The following is a 22,994-nucleotide window of genomic DNA, read 5'->3' on the forward strand; positions in this document are numbered from 1 at the left end:
CCTTGATTAGTTTCCACCCATTGCTTCTTATCCTGCCCTCAGGTGCTATGGAGAATAGTTTGGCTCCCTTTCCTTTGTGGCAGCGATATGAGATATTGGAACACAGCTATCATGTCTCTCCTAGTCCTTCTTTTCATTAAACTAGACATACCCAGTTCCTGCAACTGTTCTTTATATGTTTTAGCCTCCAGTCCCCTAATCATCTTTGTTGTTCTTCTCTGCACTCTTTCTAGAATCTCCACATCTTTTCTTACATTGTGGCAACCAAAAGTGGATGAAATATTCCAAGTTTGGCCTTACCAAGGCATTATAAAGTGGTATTAACACTTCACATGTCCTTTAAGCTAAAACATCAAATGAAAGGGTCAGTACTTTGCTGTGTGTGTGTGTGTGTGTGTGTGTGTGTGTGTGTGTGTGTGTGTACACGTTGGCGTATTCGGATCTTTTCCCGTGTAAGATTGACAGTATCTTGGCGACCCACAAACTCGGAACCAAACCAAAGCCTGGGATGTTACATCACAGTCATCTGCTCAGGACATTACATCACAGAACTCAGGAGGTTACAACACAAAGGTTCAGGATGTTACAACGCAGCCAACCTCCCAAGATGTTGCATCACAGGACTCAGGATATCACTACACTAGAGCTCAGGATGTCATCACACAGCCCATTACCCAGGTCGTTACAACACAAAAGAGCACCGGGCACACAGCTGGCACCTCAGCCACACAGGATGTTACGAAACAGCCAACTAATCTGCAAACATCAATTCCATCAACTAATCAAGATGTAACAACACAGCAACCAACCCGCTTACAGCAACAAAGCCAGCACTCCACACACCCCAACAATATTTATAGACAGACGGCAGCTCTGATCACGCTTTGCTCGCACAAGCACGAAGCCGAAGGCACCAGCCTGAAGATGGTGAGTGGGACCTGTACCCGTGAAAATCTATGAAAACACACACACACACACACACACACACACACACACACACACACACACACACGCATATATATAATACACGTACACACATACACATATTTAAAAGCAAACAAAATCCTCAATTTTCACCCTTTTTTCTCGGCAAGAATGGATGTGCTTTTAAAGAATGCATTACAATCACTGTTCCCATTGCACACAGAGTGCTCTGTTGTGTTCATGAGACAAAGAAAGGTGGAACACAGAAGGGGGAAAACAGCTCTGTAGCCAAGGGAGATGTATGAATTGTCAGAATTATATGTTGGCAGGTTTGACACTTCACTATTGTAGAATGGATGAGTAGATCCTTGGGCCTAACTTTGTTCTTTGTTGGAATTGCATGACTATGGCCAAAGGCAAAACTGAGCTTAGGTGTGTCTACGCGTGTCTGAGCCGAATGGAGTTTGGATTCCAGGTGAGTAATTTGCATATTTTAAAAATGGCACCCGGTAGATGAGACGAGGATGACTCCTTTTCACTCTCTCAACTTTAAACAGATCTTGTCACAAATATTTTGCTTCGTTTACTTTATATGATAGATTTATATTCTGTGCGACATACTAGCTTAGCTTGGTATATACATCACCTTCCCTTATTGAAGTCTGTCCTTCAAGAAAAGTCCTATGGGAAATTGGGCACAGAGTCACCTGTGAATATCCAATTTACAAAATCGGGAATCTGGAATAAATATATCACAGTAAATTTTGATACTGTTCCTTGGACTACTCTGATAGTTTAATCAGACATTCATCACTGAAGGATCAGTACATGCAATGTAATTTTAGAGACAGTTGGATGGATGATAGATAGACAGGATAGCTAGATAGGATGGACAGGCAGAGAGAAGACACATACGGTTCCACCACAAAACCGTGTTCGACTAAATCACGCTCAACGAAACCGCATAGCTGACGTCATCAACACGGTGACAACAGCACGGAGACAGAAGCACGCTGTAAATGCTAAACCTAAAATTAACCCCTAAACCTAAACCTAAATCTAATCCTAAACCTAAACCTTAACCTAACCCTAAACCTAACCCTTAACCTAACCCTAAACCTAATCCTAACCCTTAACCTAACCCTAAACCTAACCCTAACCCTTAACCTAACTCTAAACCTAACCCTAACCCTTAACCTAATCCTAAAACTAACCCTAAAGCTAACCCTAAACCTAACCCTTACCTTAAGTTGAATTGGCTTGCTTTCAAAGCGCTATTTAAAGCGCCCTTCTATCTCCGCGCTTGCTGTTGTCGCCCTGTTGATGACGTCAGTGACGCGGTTTAATCGGGCACGGCTTAGTCGAGCGCGGTTTTGTTGTTCCACGGACACATACACATAGGTAAAGGTAAAGGTTCCCCTCGCACATATGTGCTAGTCGTTCCTGACTCTAGGGGGCAACGCTCATCTCTGTTTCAAAGCCAAAGAGCCTCCACTGTCCCGAGACGTCTCCATGGTCATGTGGCTGGCATGACAAAATGCCAAAGACTCACGGAACGCTGTTACCTTTCCACCAAAGGTGGTCCCCATTTTTCTACTTGCATTTTTACATGCTTTCGAACTGCAAGGTTGACAGAAACTGGGACAACTAACGGGAGCTCACTCCATCATGCGGTGCTAGGGATTCAAACCGTCGACCTGCTGATCTTTCTGGTCAACAAGCTCAACGTCTTAGCCACTGAGCCACCACCTCCCATACTACACATGTATGCACCCAAACCATTTCCTATTAAAATAATGCACACACTCACAATTAGAAAACTGTGTATATTAACTAGCTTCATTGCCAGATTAATATAATATAGGATGAATTTGTCTGATTCACTAAAACTGCTGAGAGAAGGAAGGCATTCCCCATTGGATATTACATTTAATCATAGCTGATGAACTGTGTATCTTTTCATTTAAGTAGACAATTACACTGTTTCCAGAGTTCCACAAAGGCAAAGAAGGAGGTGGGTGGGCGATGAGCTTCGTAAGAACTCCCACTCTATTATTAAATCTCACCTAAATTCATTTTTTACACTCACGGTTTATCGTGTTTTGCGATTTACAGTTGCAAGATGCATCCTGACAGAATCATGAGCTTGAAGAGTTTTAGATTTCAGCCACTGTCCGCTGAATTTGTAATTAGGACAGTCAAATGCTCTACCACCAAACTCCTGAGGTTTCTCCAAAGCTGTGTTTCGCAAAATCATAGTTTATTCATTATTTAAAGTGAATGTAATACTTTGTCCCCAGCATCCCAGCCAATCTTGGCCTGACAAGGGGATGGGACCTTGATTGGACCATGTGACGGACCGGTTGGGAAGAGGGAGAATTTTTTACTTTTAGTTAGGCGAAAACCGCAGGAATATTCAGAGCCGGTTTTCACCAGCTGATGCCAATATGATATGTCCAATAAATCAATCCTTTGAGGAACCTACTTGTCTCAGAGTTCTCTTTATTATCGATGCATTACTTGGAACCCTGACAATTGAGTCTAGGTTGGTAGAAATCAGTGTCTTACTGATAGTAAGTAGAAAATAGAAGAAAATGTAGTAGAAGAAAATGTAAAGGCGGAGTCAAGAGAGGAATCAGCCTGGAGTCATTACATTCCCACAAGCTGTCTTGGTCTAACCCAGTGGTTCCCGACATGGAGCCCAAGTATATTGATTGAGGGCAATTTGATTTTTAATGGGGGCAATTTGAACCTTGTTCAAACCAAGCTAGTGGCCTTTTAGACTTCCTCCACGTGAGTAGAGTTCACTTTTTGAGTAAAGTAAGAATTATATGTCACCAGGGGGGTGGGGGGGAGGAGGACATCAGGATTTTAAAGATGCTTAGGTGGGGCATGGCCACAAAAAGGTTGGGAACCATTGTTCTAACTCCTCTTGAATCCCGTTGATTCTTATCTAGCACCAATTTAGTGCTGATCATTAGTTGATCGTTATACACATGAGCAATAAATAAATCAGCTTAGCTGGAACTTAAATGTTCTTGATTCTTCGTATCTGACATTAACCTTAAAAAAAAAAACTTGAAGGTTGTACATTGGTTTCATTATAAAGCCTGGAATGAGAAGAAACTACATATCCACCTTACTAGGCAGGTGGGGGTGAGGAAAGCTTCTTCATTCTGATTGACTTGTATGACGGATTTCAGTCCAGGAAGCCTCTCCATGCCCGATCAGCAGGGCATCATTAGCACACCGACAAAGACGACTGACAGAACGTTAATGACATTTACACCACATCAGCTATCAACACCTGGGATTTCCTGAAAGCTCCTTACGGAGGAATAAATTCAGTTAAACTATTCTGAGATGCACATTTCTCGACTGCACTTTTTTTCCCCCTGGCAGGCAGAGGAGGGCTATGCCATGGCATGATTGCTCACATTAAAACCTGAGCATTTTCTCAGCTAATGTCTTCCCCAAAGTGAGCTAAAGGGAGAAACAGGCAAATAAACCAGAGTGTTGATCTGCGGTGATCCAGGTTTAATTCACCACTCAATTAAGGAGTTCAATGGATAGGTTTGAGATAATTACTCTAGCTTAGATTCATGCCTGCTTCACAAAGCTACGGCTGGATGGCACAGAGCAAGGAGGAAGACCCCTTCACCATTGCCACCTTGAATTCTTTGAAGATCTAAGCAATATTGCTTAGATCTTCTAAGAATTCAAGGTGGCAATGGTGAAGGGGTCTTCCTCCTTGCTCTGTGCCATCAGGGGTGGCAGGAACCCACCCCTGATATATATATATCAGGGGTGGGTTCCTGCCAGTCCCAACCTCTTCAATAGAAAAGGTTCCACAAATCTACAGTGCCGTTTAGAACTGGTTCCAGCTCCCTCCCTCCGCCCGTCCACACATCATCAAGATGAAGAGCGAGAGGAGGAATTCTGGGAGTTGAAGTCCACAAGTCTTAAAGCTGTCAAGTTTGAACACCCCTGGGGTTTTTTAAGGGGTTAGGGGTGCAAGAGTCTTGTAACTGGACAGCCTTAAGACTTCCATGCTTCAAATGCCAGAGTTTCTGAGCCAATTTTGGTTGCTAAGCAAGAGCGTTGTTAAGTTAGTTTCACCACATTTTACAAGTGGGCCATGCCCACCCAGTCACATGACTGCCAAGCCACTCCCAACCGGTCACATGGCCGGCAAGCCACTCACACAAAGCAGGCCACACCTACAGAAGAAGTTCTAAAAATTTTTGAAACCCACCACTGAGTTATATATATATGAAATGTATATAATGGCTTTATACAGAGACACTTTTTCTCACTCTGAAAAAAAGAGTTTGGAAAAACACCATAAATGGGTATTCCAGATACATCACCTATTACAAGGAAATGCTTCAATATTTAAATGCGTGTATGTGTGTATCATCTCTATATATCTCTATCCAGGGGTGGGATTCAGCCAGTTTGGACCGGTTCAGGCAAACCAGTTGTTATTATTTTGCGCTGTTCGGAGAACTGGTAAAATCGACGACCAGCCAGCCCCGTCCATCCTCCCACCCACCCCTGCCCTATATATTATCTTCCCTTCACCATGCGGTCCAGACCATCTAGGTAATCTCTTTGCCTTGCCTGCTCTGCTCACCAAAGGGCCCAGGGACATGTTTGAAGTTTGAAGTTGAAGTTTACTTTTATTTATAGGCCGCCCAATCCCGGAGGACTCCGGGCGGCTTACAGAGAGGGGAAATAAAAGAAAAGAAAACAGACAAGTTAAAAAAACCAACACAGATACATTCATTTCAGTCGGGGCTGGACCTCAACAATGAGGTCAACAGCCCCAGGCCTGCCAGAATAGCCAGGTCTTGACAGCTTTTCTGAAGGCCATGAGAGTGGGTGAGGTCTGGATTTCTGGGGGTAGTTCGTTCCAAAGGGTCGGGACAGCCACAGAGAAGGCTCTCCTCCGGGGAGCCGCCAGCTGACATCTGAAGGAGGCCCACCCTGTGATCTTACCGGCCGTTGGGAGGAGTGTGGCAGTAGGCGGTCTCGCAGGTCTGCTGGTCCTAAGCCATGCAGGGCTTTAAAAGTAATAACCAACACCTTGAATTGCATCCGGAGACCAATAGGTAGCCAGTGCAGCTCGCGGAGGATAGGTGTGACATGGGTGTACCTAGGTACACCCAATATCGCTCGTGCGGCTGCATTCTGGACTAATTGCAGTCTCTGAACGCTTTTCAAGGGTAGCCCCATGTAGAGCGTGTTGCAGTAATCCAGCCTTGAGGTGACTAGGGCATGAGTGACAGTCTGGAGTGCCTCCCGATCCAAGTAGGGCCGCAATTGATGCACCAGGAGAACCTGGGCAAAGGCGTCTTCAGACAGTCTTCAGACAGTGCTGGCACTTTGGGCTTTAAAACGGAGATAGCACCTCCCCCTAAAGACAGGAACGACTAGCACATATTTTACCTTTAATCATTCTTTGTTATGAGCCAAGAATTATTATCTTTTTTTTCCTAGTTCTGAGGAGCAGGGGGAAATACCCCAAAACCCTTGAGCCCTTTTTCGGCTAGCTGTTTAAAATAGCTTACAAAATATGTATACATTTGTAGGATTAAGGAGTAAAAAAGGAGCATGGTGACAGTAAGAAATGGGAATTTGATCACCATAATTTCTCATAGCTGATAACATAATTTCAGCATGTATTATGTCCTAGGATTTCAGATTGTTCTGTGATGCTCCTTGGTGTTTTTAAATCCGATGCGACTTAGGTAATGTGAATTCACTCATATATTAACTATAAGTAGTTTTCCATTTCTACGAGTTAAATAACGTTTACATTGTAAACAAATGAAAAGTACGGCGGCAATGAGAAAATACACATATACATATTTCATTATTTCCCATCATGTTGGTAGAGAAAGTTTTTAAGAGAGAAAATCATTTTCTTCTTTCGATTAACCTTTCGATTCCTATATTTCTCTATGCTAGGCAAGGCATCTGTTGATTATTTTTTTTTAGATTATCCAAACCCATTCTTCCTCTCTACCATTATCCATTTTGTTAAAAAAAAATAATAATCTAACAGCTTGTACTTCAAATTAGATATCAAATGTTTTTCCTTCCTTCATTACGATATTAATGTTATTATCCAAAAATACATAATCTTACCAATTACAGGAGCCAGAGAACAGTTAAATTAGTACAATCAGAATACAGAGTACTCATTTTATTGAAGTGCTTTCGGTACTAATTTGTACCATTCATGCCACATGTTTTCTTATCACTAATTGCAAAATTATGTAGGAATCACAAAATATTTGACTTTCTGTGCAACCGATAAGTTACAATGCCAGCTCCTCTTCGCTAATAGAATAATGAGAGGAAATAAGCTAAAAGTCAAAGATAATTACCTCACTGGTAGATCACTGTTATAAAACACAAAAGCAATACATATGTCTGATCAAGGGGAAAAAAAGGACAATAATTTGGTTATAGTACTCTCGGGGGAGGGCTTCAAAAAATGCAGCAACGGGTTTGCTGCCTCATTGCTGGGTGGGCGTGGCCATGGTGGGTGTGGCTTGGTGGGCGCGACAGGGGAATGATACTGCAAAATGTCCATTCCCACCCCACTCTGGGGCCAGCCAGAGGTGGCCTAATTGGCCTCCTGCACAGTGGTGAAATCCATTTTTTTTTTACTACCACTTCTGTGGGCATGGCTTGGCAGGCATGGTGTGGCTTTGTGGGAGTGGCTTTGTGGGCGTGACAGGGGAAGGATACTACAAAATCTCAATTTCCACCCCTCTCTGGGGTCAGCCAGAGGTAGCATTTGCTGGTTCTCCGAACTACTTAAAACGTCTGCGACCAGTTCTCTGAACTACTCAAAATTTCCACTACCAATTCTCCAGAATCTGCTGGATTTCACCCCTGCTCCTGAACCATTGGGGGGGGGATGTTTTTCGCCCTCCCCAGATTCTGGAGGCTTTCCTCAAGCCTCTTGGAGGGCAAAAACTGCTTCCCCCGGGCTCCAGAGGCTAAAAACAGGCCTGTTTGCAGACTTCTGGAACCTTTGGTAGGCTTGTTTCCCTCCCTCCCGGAATCTCCCTACAGGTCCTGCACTTACCTGGCATGATGGAGACTCCTACGTGGAGACTCCTGAGAGGGGAGGGGTGGGAGGGGCATTGTGGGGTGCACAGGGCCAGGCAAAAGGTTGCATTTGGGGGTTCGCCAACGTGGGCAGAATTCTAGCTAGAGGACTGCCCGAACCCGTCCGAACCTCCAGCAGCCCACCCAAGCTGTATCGTTCATTGCAATGCTATGGGAAATACTCAAATCTAACAGTGTTACAGCTAGTCAAGAAAATGTCACAACCCCATTTCAATAGCGTCTGCCATCGTGAGCAACCTCAAAAAAAGAATATTTTTGAGTTGGGAGATGTATAGAAAAGTCCAACTCAGTGTCCAGCAAGCATGGGGGTGTTTTTCTCTTAGAAGTAAGGTGAGCAAGCTGGGAGATGATAGATACACAAACTTGTAGGAATGATGCAGATATTAAAACTTAAGTTTTTTGAAAGTGTTAGAGTGTGCAGAGGTGGACAAACTCACAAAAGAAATAAAAGAAAAGGAGGAAAAAGAATATTATATAGTATGGAACGAGTGGTACAAATGGCTAGAGGATAGGTGTAAAACTTAAGGAAAGACTAAATGAAGAACAGCTGGAAGGAGCTAGAAAATAGCAACATATAGGTAGAGATGAACAAACATGTATGCATGGAAATGGTACATAATGAAGGATTGTAAATTAAGGAATGTATATGATAGTATCCTATGTACAGACGAAGAGAAATGGAAATAAGGGGGGGAGAAGTATATTTAATATGGGGGTATATCGAGGTGGAAATGTAGAGAAGGAAATTGCAAAAAAATGTTTTTTTTTTTAAAAAAAACTATTTAATAATTTTTTTTAAAAAAAACAAAAAACCTTAAGAGTCCTCTAATGAAGATAAGGAGGAGATTGAAGACAATGTCATGGAATCTGCCACTAAGAGATAGAGAGATGGTCATCAGCATGAAAAGGTTGAAAAGGAGATTAAACAAATACACACTCAGAGGTGGGATTCTACCGGTTTGGACCGGTTCAGGCGAACAGGTACCTCCAAAGATCAGCTGGGAGCGAACCGGTTCTACCCCATGAGCAAGTGGGCCCCCATACCCACCCCTACGCTTGACCTACATTTATCTTGTCAGCTGCCTTCACGCGGGAAAGTGGATTGCAGCCGCTCAGCTGTTTTCCTTCCCAAGCAGTAATCCGGAAGGTACCATATTTTTCAGAGTATAAGACGTACCGGAGTATAAGACGCACCAAGGTTTTGAAGAGGCAAATTTAAAAAAAAAAAAGTTTTTGCACTTTGCAAGCCTCCCAAAAACGGCCCGTTTTTCGTGAAAACGGGCCCATTTTTTTTTCCAAAAAAAGGGCATGAATAGCCTTTAGGGGGCTTTCAGAGTGCTCCTGGGGGAGTGGGGGGGGGCAAAACAACAGGCCCGTTTTTCATTAAAAAAGGGCATGGATAGCCTTTAGGAAGCTTATAGAGTGCTCCTGGGGGCTGGGAGGGAGGGTTCAGAAGGCAAAAAATGCTGTATTCAGTGTATAAGATGCACCTAGATTTTCAGCCTCTTTTTTGAGGGAAAAGGGTGCGTCTTATACTCCAAAAAATATGGTAAGTCTTCTCTAAAATGTGCATGCACGCTCAGCGAAGTGGTTGTTAAACCGGTTGGAACCCACCCCTGATAGTACATAAGGTCTCAATTGCAAGTTATGTGTTCGGTATCAAAAGCAAAAAGCTCTCTTAGGGTCAACTGTTGAGGAAAATAAGTAGAAGAACGTTGTTCTGACTCTTCCTGGTTTGTGAACTAGATAGCTGACTTGTTGCTATGGCAACAAGGATCTCTATTTTGATTAGGCCCAGTTGTTATGTTTAACAACTTCTTAAGAAATCAAACAAGAAGCCATGTAGGTGATACTCATCAACAAACCCTATCAAGTTCAGTGGAGTTTATTTCCTAGAAGATGTTTATAGACTTGTCACTTTAAATCCTTTCACTCATAGTAGGTGATAACCCTGAGGTCCTCTATCTTTCCTTTAAAAGATACACAAGATTAATATAAAATAATATGCTCACATTTGCCACCAAGTGGACAGTCACAATTAAGACCACCCAATCATCTATAATGGATGGATACGAGATCCACAAGACTTTTCTTTTAAAAATGCCTTAATTATCTGCAGGCAAGGAAACGCAGTAGAAAAGTCAGTGCCAGGTTTTTGAAATTGCTTTTGTTTTCCTAAACAATCAGATCTAAATCGCTTGGGATCTTTTAGCAAAAGACTTATTAAAGGATGAATTTTCTCAATTACTGAAAGCAGAGAGAGGGGGGGAGGGAAACCGTCAAATACTATGGTAAACTATGTTTGGGTTTCAATGCCAAGAACTGGAACTTACTGGCATATTATAGTTGCAGAATTAAATAGAAATTATTCCGAATTGCTCCAGATGTCAACAAAGAATCAATAAAATTAGAAATTAATGTCTTGGGGAACCATTTCTTTCTACGATGCTCCCTAACTTAAAGGAAGAGCAAGCTAAAACTGATGCAGCTACTATAATCCTGAGAACAAAAGATAATAGCCAAAGACGGGGAGATGTGTGGCTCCCTTTATGTTTTTGGGAGATGCATGCTTGTGTCTGCTAGTCATTATTTTTAATTCCGGAATGATAGGTAATCTGATACCTGCAGTAGCTGCTAGCAATTAATTAATTCAATCTATAATTATCTTCTTCAAACTGACTCTAAACTGCAAACCTCAGGGCCTGTTCGCTTTGTGTTTCTCTGCAACTTTCTGTGTGTTTGTTTTATTTTGGTTTCCCTTTTTCTTAATGAAAAATGTGGTAGAACTAAAAAAAAAAAAAAAAACCTTCCCAACTCTTTGGCGTCATTACTGGGCCCAATAAAAATATCGCTTACATTCTCCTGTTTGTTAACTACATGTGGAAGTAAGTAAGAAAGGAAATAGATGCAAGAACTGAGATTTGTCTGGATTGTTTCATTGTGCTTAGCCTGACAGTCATTTTATTTTATTTTATTTTATTTTACTTTTTTCTCATTTAAGAGAAATCCACCTGGTGCTTTTCAAGTGTCGGTTTGTCTATCCATCCTAAACAATTTGGTTCCGTCACCAAATCTGGCCATTTTGTGTCTTATTTATTTATTAGACACATTTATATGCCGCCCAATCCCGAAGGACTCTGGGCGGCTTACAAAAATAAAGAGAAAAGACACATAACGAAACAAACCGTTTCAAAACAGCAACACCTCATACATTCATTCTAATCGGGGCTGGACCTCAACAGTAAGGTCAACAGCCCCAGGCCTGCCGGAACAGCCAAGTTTTTACAGCTTTCCTGAAGGCCATGAGAGTGGGTATGGTCCGGATCTCCGGGGGTAGCTGGTTCCAGAGAGTCGGAGCAGCCACAGGGAAGGCTCTCCTCTGAGGGCCCGCCAGCCGACACTGTCTGGCTGACGGCATCTGAAGGAGGCACAATCTTATTCCCCCCGCCCTGCTTGCAACCTAAATTAAAACATTTTTAAGGAAGTTGAGATTTCTTACCTTATTTCAGAACCAACAAAGGAAGTTCTAGGCTTTGTCTGAAATTTCCACAAGGACCCAAATGAAGTTGCCCTTTGTGCTTCTGTCCAAAACACACTCAGCTACCCTAGTGAGAAAATGACTGAAATATCATGATATTGATTAGGGCATGGGATGAATCGAGGCAAAACTCAATTCCTACATTCAGTAGTCTAACTAAAATAATGAGGAAAAAGCAGATATTCCTTTGGAATTTCACATGAAGATACATCACAACTGGGGCTGACAACTTTCCGATCAAACAGATCGTTCTTTCATTCAAAGGTTAATTCATGTTATATTGCTTAAACATTGTAAGCAGGGCCTAGTTCAAATATTTGACCAGGAAAAGAGCAACAACACGCAAAAGGATATGATCATTTTTTCGATGAATTTATCACGAGGATCTTGTATTTGGGGGAATTTCTTGATGTCATTTTCCAAGCGCTGTATCTGCTGTCCCATGGAATCAAGATTGCTTTTAAGAATTTGAGCTGAAACTGAGAGAGAGAGAGAGAGAAAAAAAAAAACGGTAATTCAGAAATCAGATCAGGACTTACGACTGGGGGGGGGGAAGCTATGTCAGAAGTAATATTCGTGAAGGCAGTGAAGATAATTCCATTAATATGTGCCCTCATTTTTCTGAATTACGGTTCATAAAAGTTCCACTATTCATAAAATAAAGGGAATATATATAATATAATATATGAAATCATCATGCTTAATGTGAGAATGTCACTATTTTATTCTTCCATTAGTTCAAACTAATCTAATTCTATTCAAATTTATTGATAGAAATGCTAATATTTCATTCCTTTGAATCTAATTTGTAGATTAAACAGAAACCCAGTTTCAAAGAGATTCTATCTTAGCAATATATATGGTTGGTGATTTAAAGAAAATCTGCAGAGTACATCTTTTTATCTCCTTCTCTCTAGTCATGAAATGTAGAATCTGTAGAAAGCTGTAACTTTTTACTGGCACATCTAACTTTAATTTAATGGGATAACACAAATTATTAATGTTCCAAATAGTGGTAAGCAAAGGCACAGGAAGAGTGTAACACATCACCTTTGTAATTAATTTTTTGTAATTAATTGCTAAGCAGCAGTTACATTGTTCAGATTAATATTTTAAAAAGTTAATCAATTAGTATTATTGCATTCACCGTGGAGTATCTTATCTTTTCCCTTAAATTATTCGGGGATAGCTTATTAGCTCTGCAGAGTAATATTGTGAAGGGAAGAGAAAAGAAAAATGTTCAAAGGGACAGAAGGAGTATTGTGTCTGTGTATCTCTGTGTTAAAATATATACCTTGCTTTTGAAATGAGCCTCAAGGTCTTTTGTAAATAGCAAGATGGTATTGGTAATTGCTTAAACAAAGCTAAACAAACAAATAAACTAATCTGTAAGTGCAGTTCAGACAAAAACACACACCCCTTATGCATTACAGATGAAAGAAACGGAGAGCATGGAAAGAAAAATTAGGATGTTTTGTTGTTGTTGTTGTTGTTGTTTCAGCCATCATTTCTGTGTAGAACCAAGCAGGGGGAAAAAAATATTGGTTGTTATGTTATCAATTTCAGCCCGTGTATATTTGTATCCAAGGCTGTTGTTTTAGCATATAAAAGGAACAAAAGTGTTATTACTGTTACGGCCCACCAGCAGAGCTGGCAGCAGACTCGGACAGTGAGGAGGTTGGGGCCAGTCCTGGAGTCTGGGGAAGGCTCTGATGAGGGCTCTGCGTCGGAGGCAGAGACGGGGCCGAGGCTGTCTGGCAGTGATCAGCTGCCTTCAGAGTCAGACATCAGTGAGGCAGAAGAACAGCTGGAGCCTGTTCCCAGTGTGCCCACGCGCAGAGTTGCCAGCTGAAGGGAAGAGCTAAAGAACAGGTTGACTTGGAAGGTGGATGATGAATGACCCCTCCCAGAGGAAATAAAAGAGGAACGAAAGGGGAGTAGATTTTGCAGGAGACAATTAGTTTGCTTAATTGGTTCGTGACTCTCCGAGACTCCAGGCCAAGTTTTGCAGAGATCGGCCTGGCAGCTCTCCAAGCCTGATAAGGTCTGTGACTGTAAATCCTCCCTCGAAAGACTTTGCTGGATGAGAATGAGAAAAATTCACAGTCAATTAATAAAAGGTTTTTTTGTTGGGACAAGGAGTTTGCTTCATGCTCTTGGGAAACCTAGGTCAGAACAATTAGAACAATGCAAGTTATTTCTTCAGCCATGGCTGTAAAAGTGGAGATTATATATCGTGGGTTCATTTCATTTAATTTGGGATTATTGCATCTTGAGTTTTCCATCTTCCAATGTCAAGAAATAAAGACAGAGAACAGAAGTCAAGACAGAGAAAGCAAGGGACAAATGAATGAAATGGGACCTCCTATGAATCCAGCGAACCAACTAAGATTCTGAAGATGCCGTCCAGAAAACTGGAAATCCTAAAATCTACGAGTGGTCCAAGGAAGGGTCAATCCATTGTAGACGTACCATAATATGCCTCCAGTAATCTAGCCAGTGAAAAAAAAAATCTGCACAGATACTATGTCTATGGAGATTCTCAATCTTCCAGAGTTGTCCCAATGGTGAATGTTTTTTCTCCAAGTACACAACAGTTCCTTTGTCAGACCTGGAAGCCATCTTTTACAATGGGCCTTTAGGCCTGCCACATTTTCTGCTGTGGGAAAACGAGAGGGGGGGATTATATGGAGTATGGGTGATATATAGTCTAAATAACATTCTTTTCTCAGAGAGTCAAGGACGTCTTGGCCTGCAGCTGTGATGGTGTGTCTGGGAGGCATCTCCAGTTTTGGATGGTGCCTGATTGAGCCATGTGATGGGCATGCGGGTACTGGGCAGGGATTTGAACTTTCTTTTGGGTAGGGAAAACCTGGAAACTTTCAGATTCGGGTTTTCCCATATGTGCCAATATGACATCTCTAATAAAATGGAACTTTAAGGAAATTCAAGCCTCAGAGTCTTCTTTCCTTGGGGGGGGGGGGGGTTATTTGGAACCCTGACACCCCTAACATAAAAACTGTGATAACAAGTCATTTGATGGACTATTTTGCACATAACTTCACTGCCCTAAAGGGAAAAAAGCAGAATGTGGAAGGCAAAGTCCAGTACATGAATCGTTACAACCAGTAACTAGAAATAGAAGATTGTTTTTTTCAAACTCCAGCATTATTAGCTTTGCTTGCCAAAAAGAAACCCAAGATTCACGAATGCATTTTCAAACACACAAACACAAAATTGCTGGAGTAGACCATCTGTGGTGGATGATGATGGTGGAAGACAGGTTAAAGGTTTCTGCCAACCAGTCATTTTCTTTTTGTCACGTCACAGAAGCACAAATAATTCAAAACCGGCTTTTAAACAGATTATTACTTAGGGAGCAATTCATCCTGGCGAGTGTCTCGAATACGGGAAAGGTCATAAGACTCATTCCGTTGTCGAGACAAGTAATCTGCTAGACTCTTTTAAGCATTCGGGTTGCAAAAATTGCCTACGGAGAAAAAGTGGCAAACATTTTTTTTCTTCTCACAGATTGTCTTAGCAATTTCTCTTGTGTAAGTTCTACAATGCTGGATACTCCCTTGAACAATGTTTAGGTTACAGGTAGCCTTGACTTCACAGCCACTGCAAGGTAGTTGTTAAAAAAGTGAGCCACAGTGGTAAGAGTGCAGTACTGCAGGCTACTTCTGCTGGCTACCAGCTGCCTGCAATTTGGCAGTTTGAATCTCACCAGGCTCAAGGTTGACTGACCCTTCCCTCCTTCTGAGGTGGCTCAAATGAGGACCCAGATTGTTGGGGGCAATAGGCTGACTCTGTAAAACTGCTTAGAGAGGTCTGTAAAGCGGTATACAAGTCTAAGTGTTACTGCTAAGAGTTGTGCCTCATTTGACGAACTCTTTTTGACAGTTTTGACACAACCTCTGTAATTGCTAAGAGAATCATGTGTGGATTAAGCAAATCTGGACTCTAAAAATCTGTAGAGATTCTCAGCTATCCCAGGTCATGGTTGTCCCAAAGGTGCTTTTTCAGGAGGCGACTGGATTTTCTTGATTTTTCTTGGAAGCTGTTTCACTTCTCATCCAAGAAGCTTCTTCAGCCCTGATAGGATCCTTCCATTCCCCACCATCAAGTCAGAGCTGAAGAAGCTTCTTGGATGAGAAGTGAAACTTCTTCAAAGAATAGCAATAGCAATAGCAGTTAGACTTATATACCGCTTCATAGGGCTTTCAGGCCTCTCTAAGCAGTTTACAGCAGTGTTTTTCAACCTTTTTTGTGCAAAGGCACACTTTTTTCATGAAAAAAATCACAAGGCACACCACCATTAGAAAATGTTAAAATTTTTTAACTCTGTGCCTATATTAACTATAGGCAGGTGTTTTTCCCACGGCACACCTTACACTATGTCACGGCACACTAGTGTGCCACGGCACAGTGGTTGAAAAACACTGGTTTACAGAGTCAGCATATCGCCTCCACAGTCTGGGTCCTCATTTCACCCACCGCGGAAGGATGGAAGGCTGAGTCAACCTTGAGCCGGTGGGATTAGAACCGCTGAACTGCAGATAACAGTCAGCTGAAGTGGCCTGCAGTACTGCACCCTAACCACTGTGCCACCTCGGCTCTTCCCAGAAGAAAAAAAACAAGAAAGTCCAGTTGCCTCCTGAAAAAGCACCTTTGGGAAAAATCTGGACATGTGTCAATGGGTCTGTTTCAAATGTACAGAAATGTGTAGGGGGGAAAAAACAATGACACGGAACAAAACACAAACAGATTCTGAAGGTTTTTCTTTGTTCGCAGTTATTATCAGCTACTTATTTTTGTAGGAAAACCGAGGCACACTGAATAGACAACAATTTAGTACAGTCAATGCTCTAATTACTTAGGATGAGCATTAGAGTTGAGTGCTGTGAGTTTGTGTTTGTGTGTGTCTGTGTGTTTGTGTGTGTGTGTATGGAAACACACCTAACTCCTCTCGCTTCTCACTGGGTTTGTAATAACGATTTGGAGGGCCATCAAAACTGCTAAATTGATCAAGTTCATTTTATATTGCAGATAATGATTTAATAAATTGCTTGGGTGTGTGAGCTATAGACTGGAATTGCATCTAGAGCATCGTCCTGTACACACACACACACACACACACACACACACACACACACAAAATCATCTCAAAAGTGAGAACAAATAAACAAACAAAGAACCCGAAGATGAAAATATAATAAAATAACATGGAATCAAAAGCACCCTAAATGTTCTCAGAGCACCATTCAGATGCTGAGAACATTAAATAGCATTTGAGAGATTAGATACCAGGGAGCTGGCTACCAAAAAAGAAAATCAATGAATAAAGCTACATAATTTAATTGGAATTTTAATCCAGAATGACTTTAAATCCTCATATTCAGATTGCAACATGAATACTTTACAGTGCTGACAATCCTATACATTTCACACTCTTACTTTAGCTAAAGGACTTGTGTTCAGGACAGCAAAACTGTTGCTAGGATACTACAGGAAAGTTTTAATAACCATACTGGGGGTCTTATCCAATTTGAATTCCTGCAAATGATCTACAACCTACAAAAGGGAGCAAGCAAGAGATTCATACAGGCAGTCCTTGATTTACAACAATTCATTTAGTGACAGTTCAGAATTACATCATGATCAGAAAAAGTGACTTATGGCCATTTTGCACACTTACAACTGTTGAAGCATCTTGGCATCTGACTCATATTTATAATGGTTGCAGGGCTCTGAGTCACATGTTTCCCTTTTGCGACCTTCTGACAAAGTCAAGGAGGAAGCCAGGTTCACTTTATGACCATTTTGCTCATTTCGCAGTGACAGATATTTGCTTAGCAACTGTAGCATGCAAATGGGGCAAAATTCACTGAACAACCGTTTCACTAAGCAACAGAAACTTTGGGCTCATTGGTGAGGGTAAATTGAGGAAATCCAGGAAAGGAAATCTTTCCTTTCCTTCACCCCAAAATAAAATGAAGAGAGAGGAAGGATCATGATGATGATGATGATGATGATGACAGATAGACTATTAATGAGTCTTAAAGGTCCTTTTGTACAATTTTTTTAAAAAAAATGAAGCTATGAATTATGTAGTGTAACAATTTAACAGCATCAAAAAATGAACTTCATAAAATTAGTCATTGTGGTGACTCTGTAAGAAGAAGAAAAAAACAGCAGTCAAGAAATTAAAAGAAAGAGAAAAGCTATGTCAAATCTAGACAGCATACTAGAAAGCAGAGACATCACCCTGCCAATAAAAGGGCGTCTAGTCAAGGCTATGGCTCTCCCAGTTGCAATGGATGGCTGTGAATGTTGGACCATAAGAAAGGCTGAGCGCCAAACTATGGAGGCCTTTGAACTCTGGTGCTGGAGAAGACTCCTGCAAGTCCCTTGGACTGCACGGCGATCCAACCGGTCAGTCCTAGAGGAGATCAACCCTGACTGCTCTTTAGAAAGCCAGATCCTGAAGAGGAAACTCAAATACTTTGGCCACCTAATGAGAAGGAAGGACTCACTGGAGAAGAGACCCATGCTGGGAGAGATTGAGGGCAAAAGAAGAAGAAGGGGATGACAGAGAATGAGGTGGCTGGACGGAGTCACTGAAGCAGTAGGTGTGAGCTTAAATGGACTCCAGAGGATGTGAGGACAGGAGGGCCTGGAGGAACATTGTCCACGGGGTCGAAATCTACGAGTGTGTGTGTGTGTAATTTTGTGTCACAACCCCTGGTATGCCCAAATATGTGAGGAAGCATACTGATTTCCATGTATGTATGTATGTATGTATGTATGTATGTATGTATGTATGTATGTACGTACGTACGTACGTACACATACACACAAACAAACATTCCACTGAGAGAAATGTGAACATGCCACAAGAGGCATTATTTACCTTAAAATTATTTTATGGCCTTGGTTTGCCTTATGTATTATTATAATCTATACCAGGGGTATCCAATCTTGGGCTTGCTGGGGAATTTTGGGGGTTGGGGGTTGATGTCCACAAGTCTTAAATTTGCCAAAGTTGGATACCTAGAATCTACACATTCAGTGTTGGCTTTGGGAGATTCATCAGAACAACGTTCCTAAACACAGTTTAATCACTTTTAATAAATAAATAAATAAAAAGATTTAATAATCATTAAAATGCTAAAGAAGAACATCACAACAGGTGACCATTCCCGTTTTATGTCTCTCTACGATTAAAAATAATAATAATCAAATCCCTGAAGCAGTAGGGAAAGTAAAATAAAGAACTCCTATTTAAAGCCATCGTACGTTAATCCTGTCCTTGTCTTCTGAAAAATTTATCTTGCAGAAAAATCTTACTAGGAGAAAACGGTTTCAGGTTGCTCTGTTCATTTACTTGGGCAGGAAAATATAGAACAAAAATTTAACGCAAGAGTATTTCACAACCACTTTTGCCCAGGAAGGCACCAGGCCTCATCAGAATTTAACAAGACATTTAATCTCAGAAATAAATTAACTGACATTGTAAGATCATGTTTAATGAGGCAAGAATGCAAAAAAAGGGGGCTATCCTATAACACTAGTACAACCTATGAAAAATAAGTGTAAGACTCATCAATTGTTTACTTTTCTGTACAATGCAGACCGATAGACTTTCAAAGTTCATAATTAAGGCAGTGAGTCAGCTAACGTTTCTTCTTCTGCTTTATTGCAGTTAAAATAGATGATACATGGAGGTGATAATTACAAGTGTAAGTGTTCCATGAACATTGCATTTGCGAGCTATGAGCTGTTCAGATTCAGGAGGTTAGTACCAAATGAGATGTGGTATGCACAACTCTTTTAAGCGCTTAAAGACAGATGGAAACAGAGAAAGTAGTCGGGATCATAACGACACTGATTTAAGGTCACCCGTAAGTCAAAATTCCCCAAAAATCCTTCGCCCATGACCCCATCTTCATCCTGAAAAATAAATCAATATAAAGTAGCTTCAATAGAACCATCTGGACAAACCACAAGACTCTGTCAAACACATCAGCCATAAACTTTGGACCTTGTAATTGGAAAGTTATCCAACAGTGATCAAGGTGGCATCCTACGCAACTTCAGATAGGAGCTGTGAAAGATGAGAGCAATTTCCCCCTCAAATTTTAGAGAACGAGCCACATGTGCTACTGAGGGTTACATCAAGCTCTCCATCGCCAGGCTAAATCTAAATGACCTCAAACAACTGGAAAAAACCTTTGCTAGATAATTTGGAGACAATGCAATGGAAAAGAAGAGGGGAATAAAAACGCCTGCAATTCCATCCTTGTCAAAGAAGTGGCTTTATGATGAGGTTGAGTGAATTTGAAGTGGATTTCTTCTACCTGCAATATCAAATCACTTCACTGTCCTGGCTTTACATATTAAATGCTGATCTGGTCAGTTTCTAAAGTACAGGAGACGCTACTTAGACATGATTCTATTGTGTTAGCCTCATACCAAAAGAAAATTGTGACAGTTGTGTTTCTACTTTGTTTATGGTGGGAAACATTTTTACCTGAATGCTAGGTAACACTTAATTCTGATCTACAATTTCCAACTCAACAACAATCTTTATTAGGCTATGGTATCTGGCCCTAATTTGTGAACTTCTCTGCTTTTTCTCCATTCCCCATTTTTTTAATAATATCTGATCTTACAAAAAGCTCTGGTGTTATAACAGGAGGAAGGGATGGTAAACAAAGCAACCCAAACTGTATATTATAACCTATTAAATGAAATAATAAATGTATAAGAATGATAAATGTTAAAACACTTGTAACCAAACGACATGCTGTATGTGATGATGTTTTTGTGTGTGTGTGTGTGTGTGTGTGTGTGTTTTCTGTTTTTTTTTTTTTTGTTTGTTTATTTTATTGTTGTGGGTATGTGTTGTCTATGTAACAAAATAAATAAATAAATAAATAAAAGCTCTGGACAAGTCAAAATTTTGCACACACCATGATATCATTAGAGACAGTCTAATTAAAGACCAGGACTGTGTTAATCTTAACACACAACAATATCAATCAAAAATCAAAAGGCTGCATAAGCAGAGGGATAGAATCAAGAACATGTGAATTGTTAATACCACTTTATAAGGCCTTGGTAAGGCCACACTTGGAATACTGCATCCAGTTTTGGTCACCACGATGTAAAAAAAAAAAAACGTTGAGACTCTGGAAAGAGTGCAGAGAAGAGCAACAAAAATAATTAGGGGACCAGAGGCTAAAACATATGAAGAATGGTTGCAGGAACTGGGTATGTCTAGTTTAATGAAAAGAAGGAGTAGTGGAGACATGATAGCAGTCTTCCAATATATCAGGGGTTGTCACAAAGAAAAGGGAGTCAAACTATTCCCCAAGGCATCTGAAGGTAAGACAAGAAGCAATGGGTGGAAACTGATCAAGGAGAGAAGCAACTTAGAACTGAGGAGAAATTTCCTGACAGTTAGAACAATTAATCAGTGGAACAGTTTGCCTCCAGAAGTTGTGAAAGCCCCAACACTGGAAGTCTTTAACAAGATGTTGGATAGCCATTTGTCTGAAACAGTATAGGGTTTCCTGCCTAGGCAGGGGGTTGGACTAGAAGACCTCCAAGGTCCCTTCCAACTCTGCTATTGTATTGTATTGTATTGTAAAAATGCATTTCAGAGTGGAAAGAACCAAAACCATCAAGCCAAAGACGGTAACAGGAACTAAGTGGTGTCATAAATTATTTTACTAAAAGAATTCTTCAGATGAGTCAAACTTGAGAAAATATAAAAAAGTCTTCCCTCTCTGGCACTACAAAGCTTTGAAACTTTATTAAGCTTTCAATTAGCTTAATAAAGTGAGACACGGATTAATAATAAATAAAATAGGCCAACATCTTAATTTAACTAATGTACTGAAAACAAGTGTATGCTTCAAAGACATTATAGCAGGGGTGTCAAACTCAAGGCCCGGGGGCCAGATCTGGCCCATGGGGTGCTTATATCTGGCCCATGGGGCCACCCTGGAAACAGTAAAGGGACACCCCACGGTGACTCTTCCAGCAAAAACAGAGCTCGGGAAAGTTCCTGTTGCAGGAGGCCATCACAGCTGAAAATGGAACTTGGGACCTCATTTTTGCTGGTAAAGTGCTCTGGCCACTACAGGCACCCCCGATACGAGTTATGTCAAGCTGGCCATGCCCCCTGGCCACACCCTCCCCCTCCCCACGAGGTCAAGCACAATCCTGATGTGGCACTCAATGAAATTGAGCTTGACACCCCTGCACTGTAGCATTTCAACATATATCCAGGTAGAGAAAAAATAAAACTATAATTAGGACAGCTGGTAGTATACAATAATAGCAATAGCAATAGCAATATTGCTATTGCAATAATGGGGACGATATGCACCGGACACGGTGGGGACACGGTGGCTAAGACGCTGAGCTTGTCGATCAGAAAGGTCGGCAGTTCAGCGGTTCGAATCCCTAGCACCGTATAATGGAGTGAGCTCTTGTTACTTGTCCCAGCTTCTGCCCGCCTAACAGTTCAAAAGTATGTAATAATGCAAGTAGAAAAATAGGAACCAACTTTGGTGGGAAGGTAACAGCGTTACGTGTGCCTTTGGCGTTTAGTCATGCCAGCCACATGACCATGGAGACGTCTTTGGACAGTGCTGGCTCTTCGGCTTTGAAACGGAGATGAGCATCGCCCCCTAGAGTCAGGGATGTGTAGCATGTATGTGCGAGGGGAACCTTTACCTATGCATTGGAAATATTTTATTGCTTTGCATCTGGAAGTGTACCTAGTATGAAATGTATCCTGTGAGCAGAACATTTTGTAATAAAAGGAACAGGTACAAGAAGAAAGCACACAAATAACATTTCCACGGCATTGCAACAGCAGAGATGCTGAAGGTGAAATTACAACCATCATCTCAGGAGTGATCAAATCACCCAAGAACCCAATCGAGGTCTTTCTGTGTCTATTAAGCATCAGACTATCACCTGGCTGCTAAATTCAAACAACTGGTTCTTCAGGCATAGAATGAACTTTCAGAGCGCACACTATTGATCCACTTGCCTGCCTATCTATTTGACCCCACGGTAGAAAGCAAAGCAAATAAAACACAGCTACTGTATTGCTTTTATGGAACAGAAGACAAATAGGAGGGGACACTGTGGGAGAGAGATGTCTTGTTCTGCTTTTTTTGGCAGTTATTGGTTATCTCTTTTTGTAGGCCAGGTTCTTACCTTCAACCACATCAGTTCCATGGAAATAAAATTCTGGTTAAAAATAATAATAATAATGTCTTTCATGCTGCTTTAAAAAAAATGGTTTTATTTTTTTTAAAGTTCTCATAAAGAGAAAAGCTGCATGCTGCCTTCCTTT

General features: G+C 41.2%; 1 protein-coding gene across 2 annotated transcripts in view; it reads right to left on the minus strand.

Annotated features, from left to right (window-relative positions):
* DIAPH2 (diaphanous related formin 2) overlaps positions 1-22,994 on the minus strand; it is a 353,946-nt gene that overhangs the window by 149,284 nt on the left and 181,668 nt on the right. For both annotated transcript variants that reach the window (XM_087727709.1, XM_087727708.1), the window contains one exon: positions 11,965-12,090. In XM_087727709.1, coding sequence (XP_087583835.1) covers positions 11,965-12,090 — 126 coding nt within the window. The remainder of the gene's footprint in view (positions 1-11,964; positions 12,091-22,994) is intronic.

Source organism: Thamnophis sirtalis, unplaced genomic scaffold (assembly GCF_051295495.1).
Source record: "Thamnophis sirtalis isolate CommonGarterSnake01/CBP01778 unplaced genomic scaffold, rThaSir2_p1.2 scaffold_13, whole genome shotgun sequence".
In the NCBI taxonomy this organism is placed as follows: Eukaryota; Metazoa; Chordata; class Lepidosauria; order Squamata; family Natricidae; genus Thamnophis; species Thamnophis sirtalis.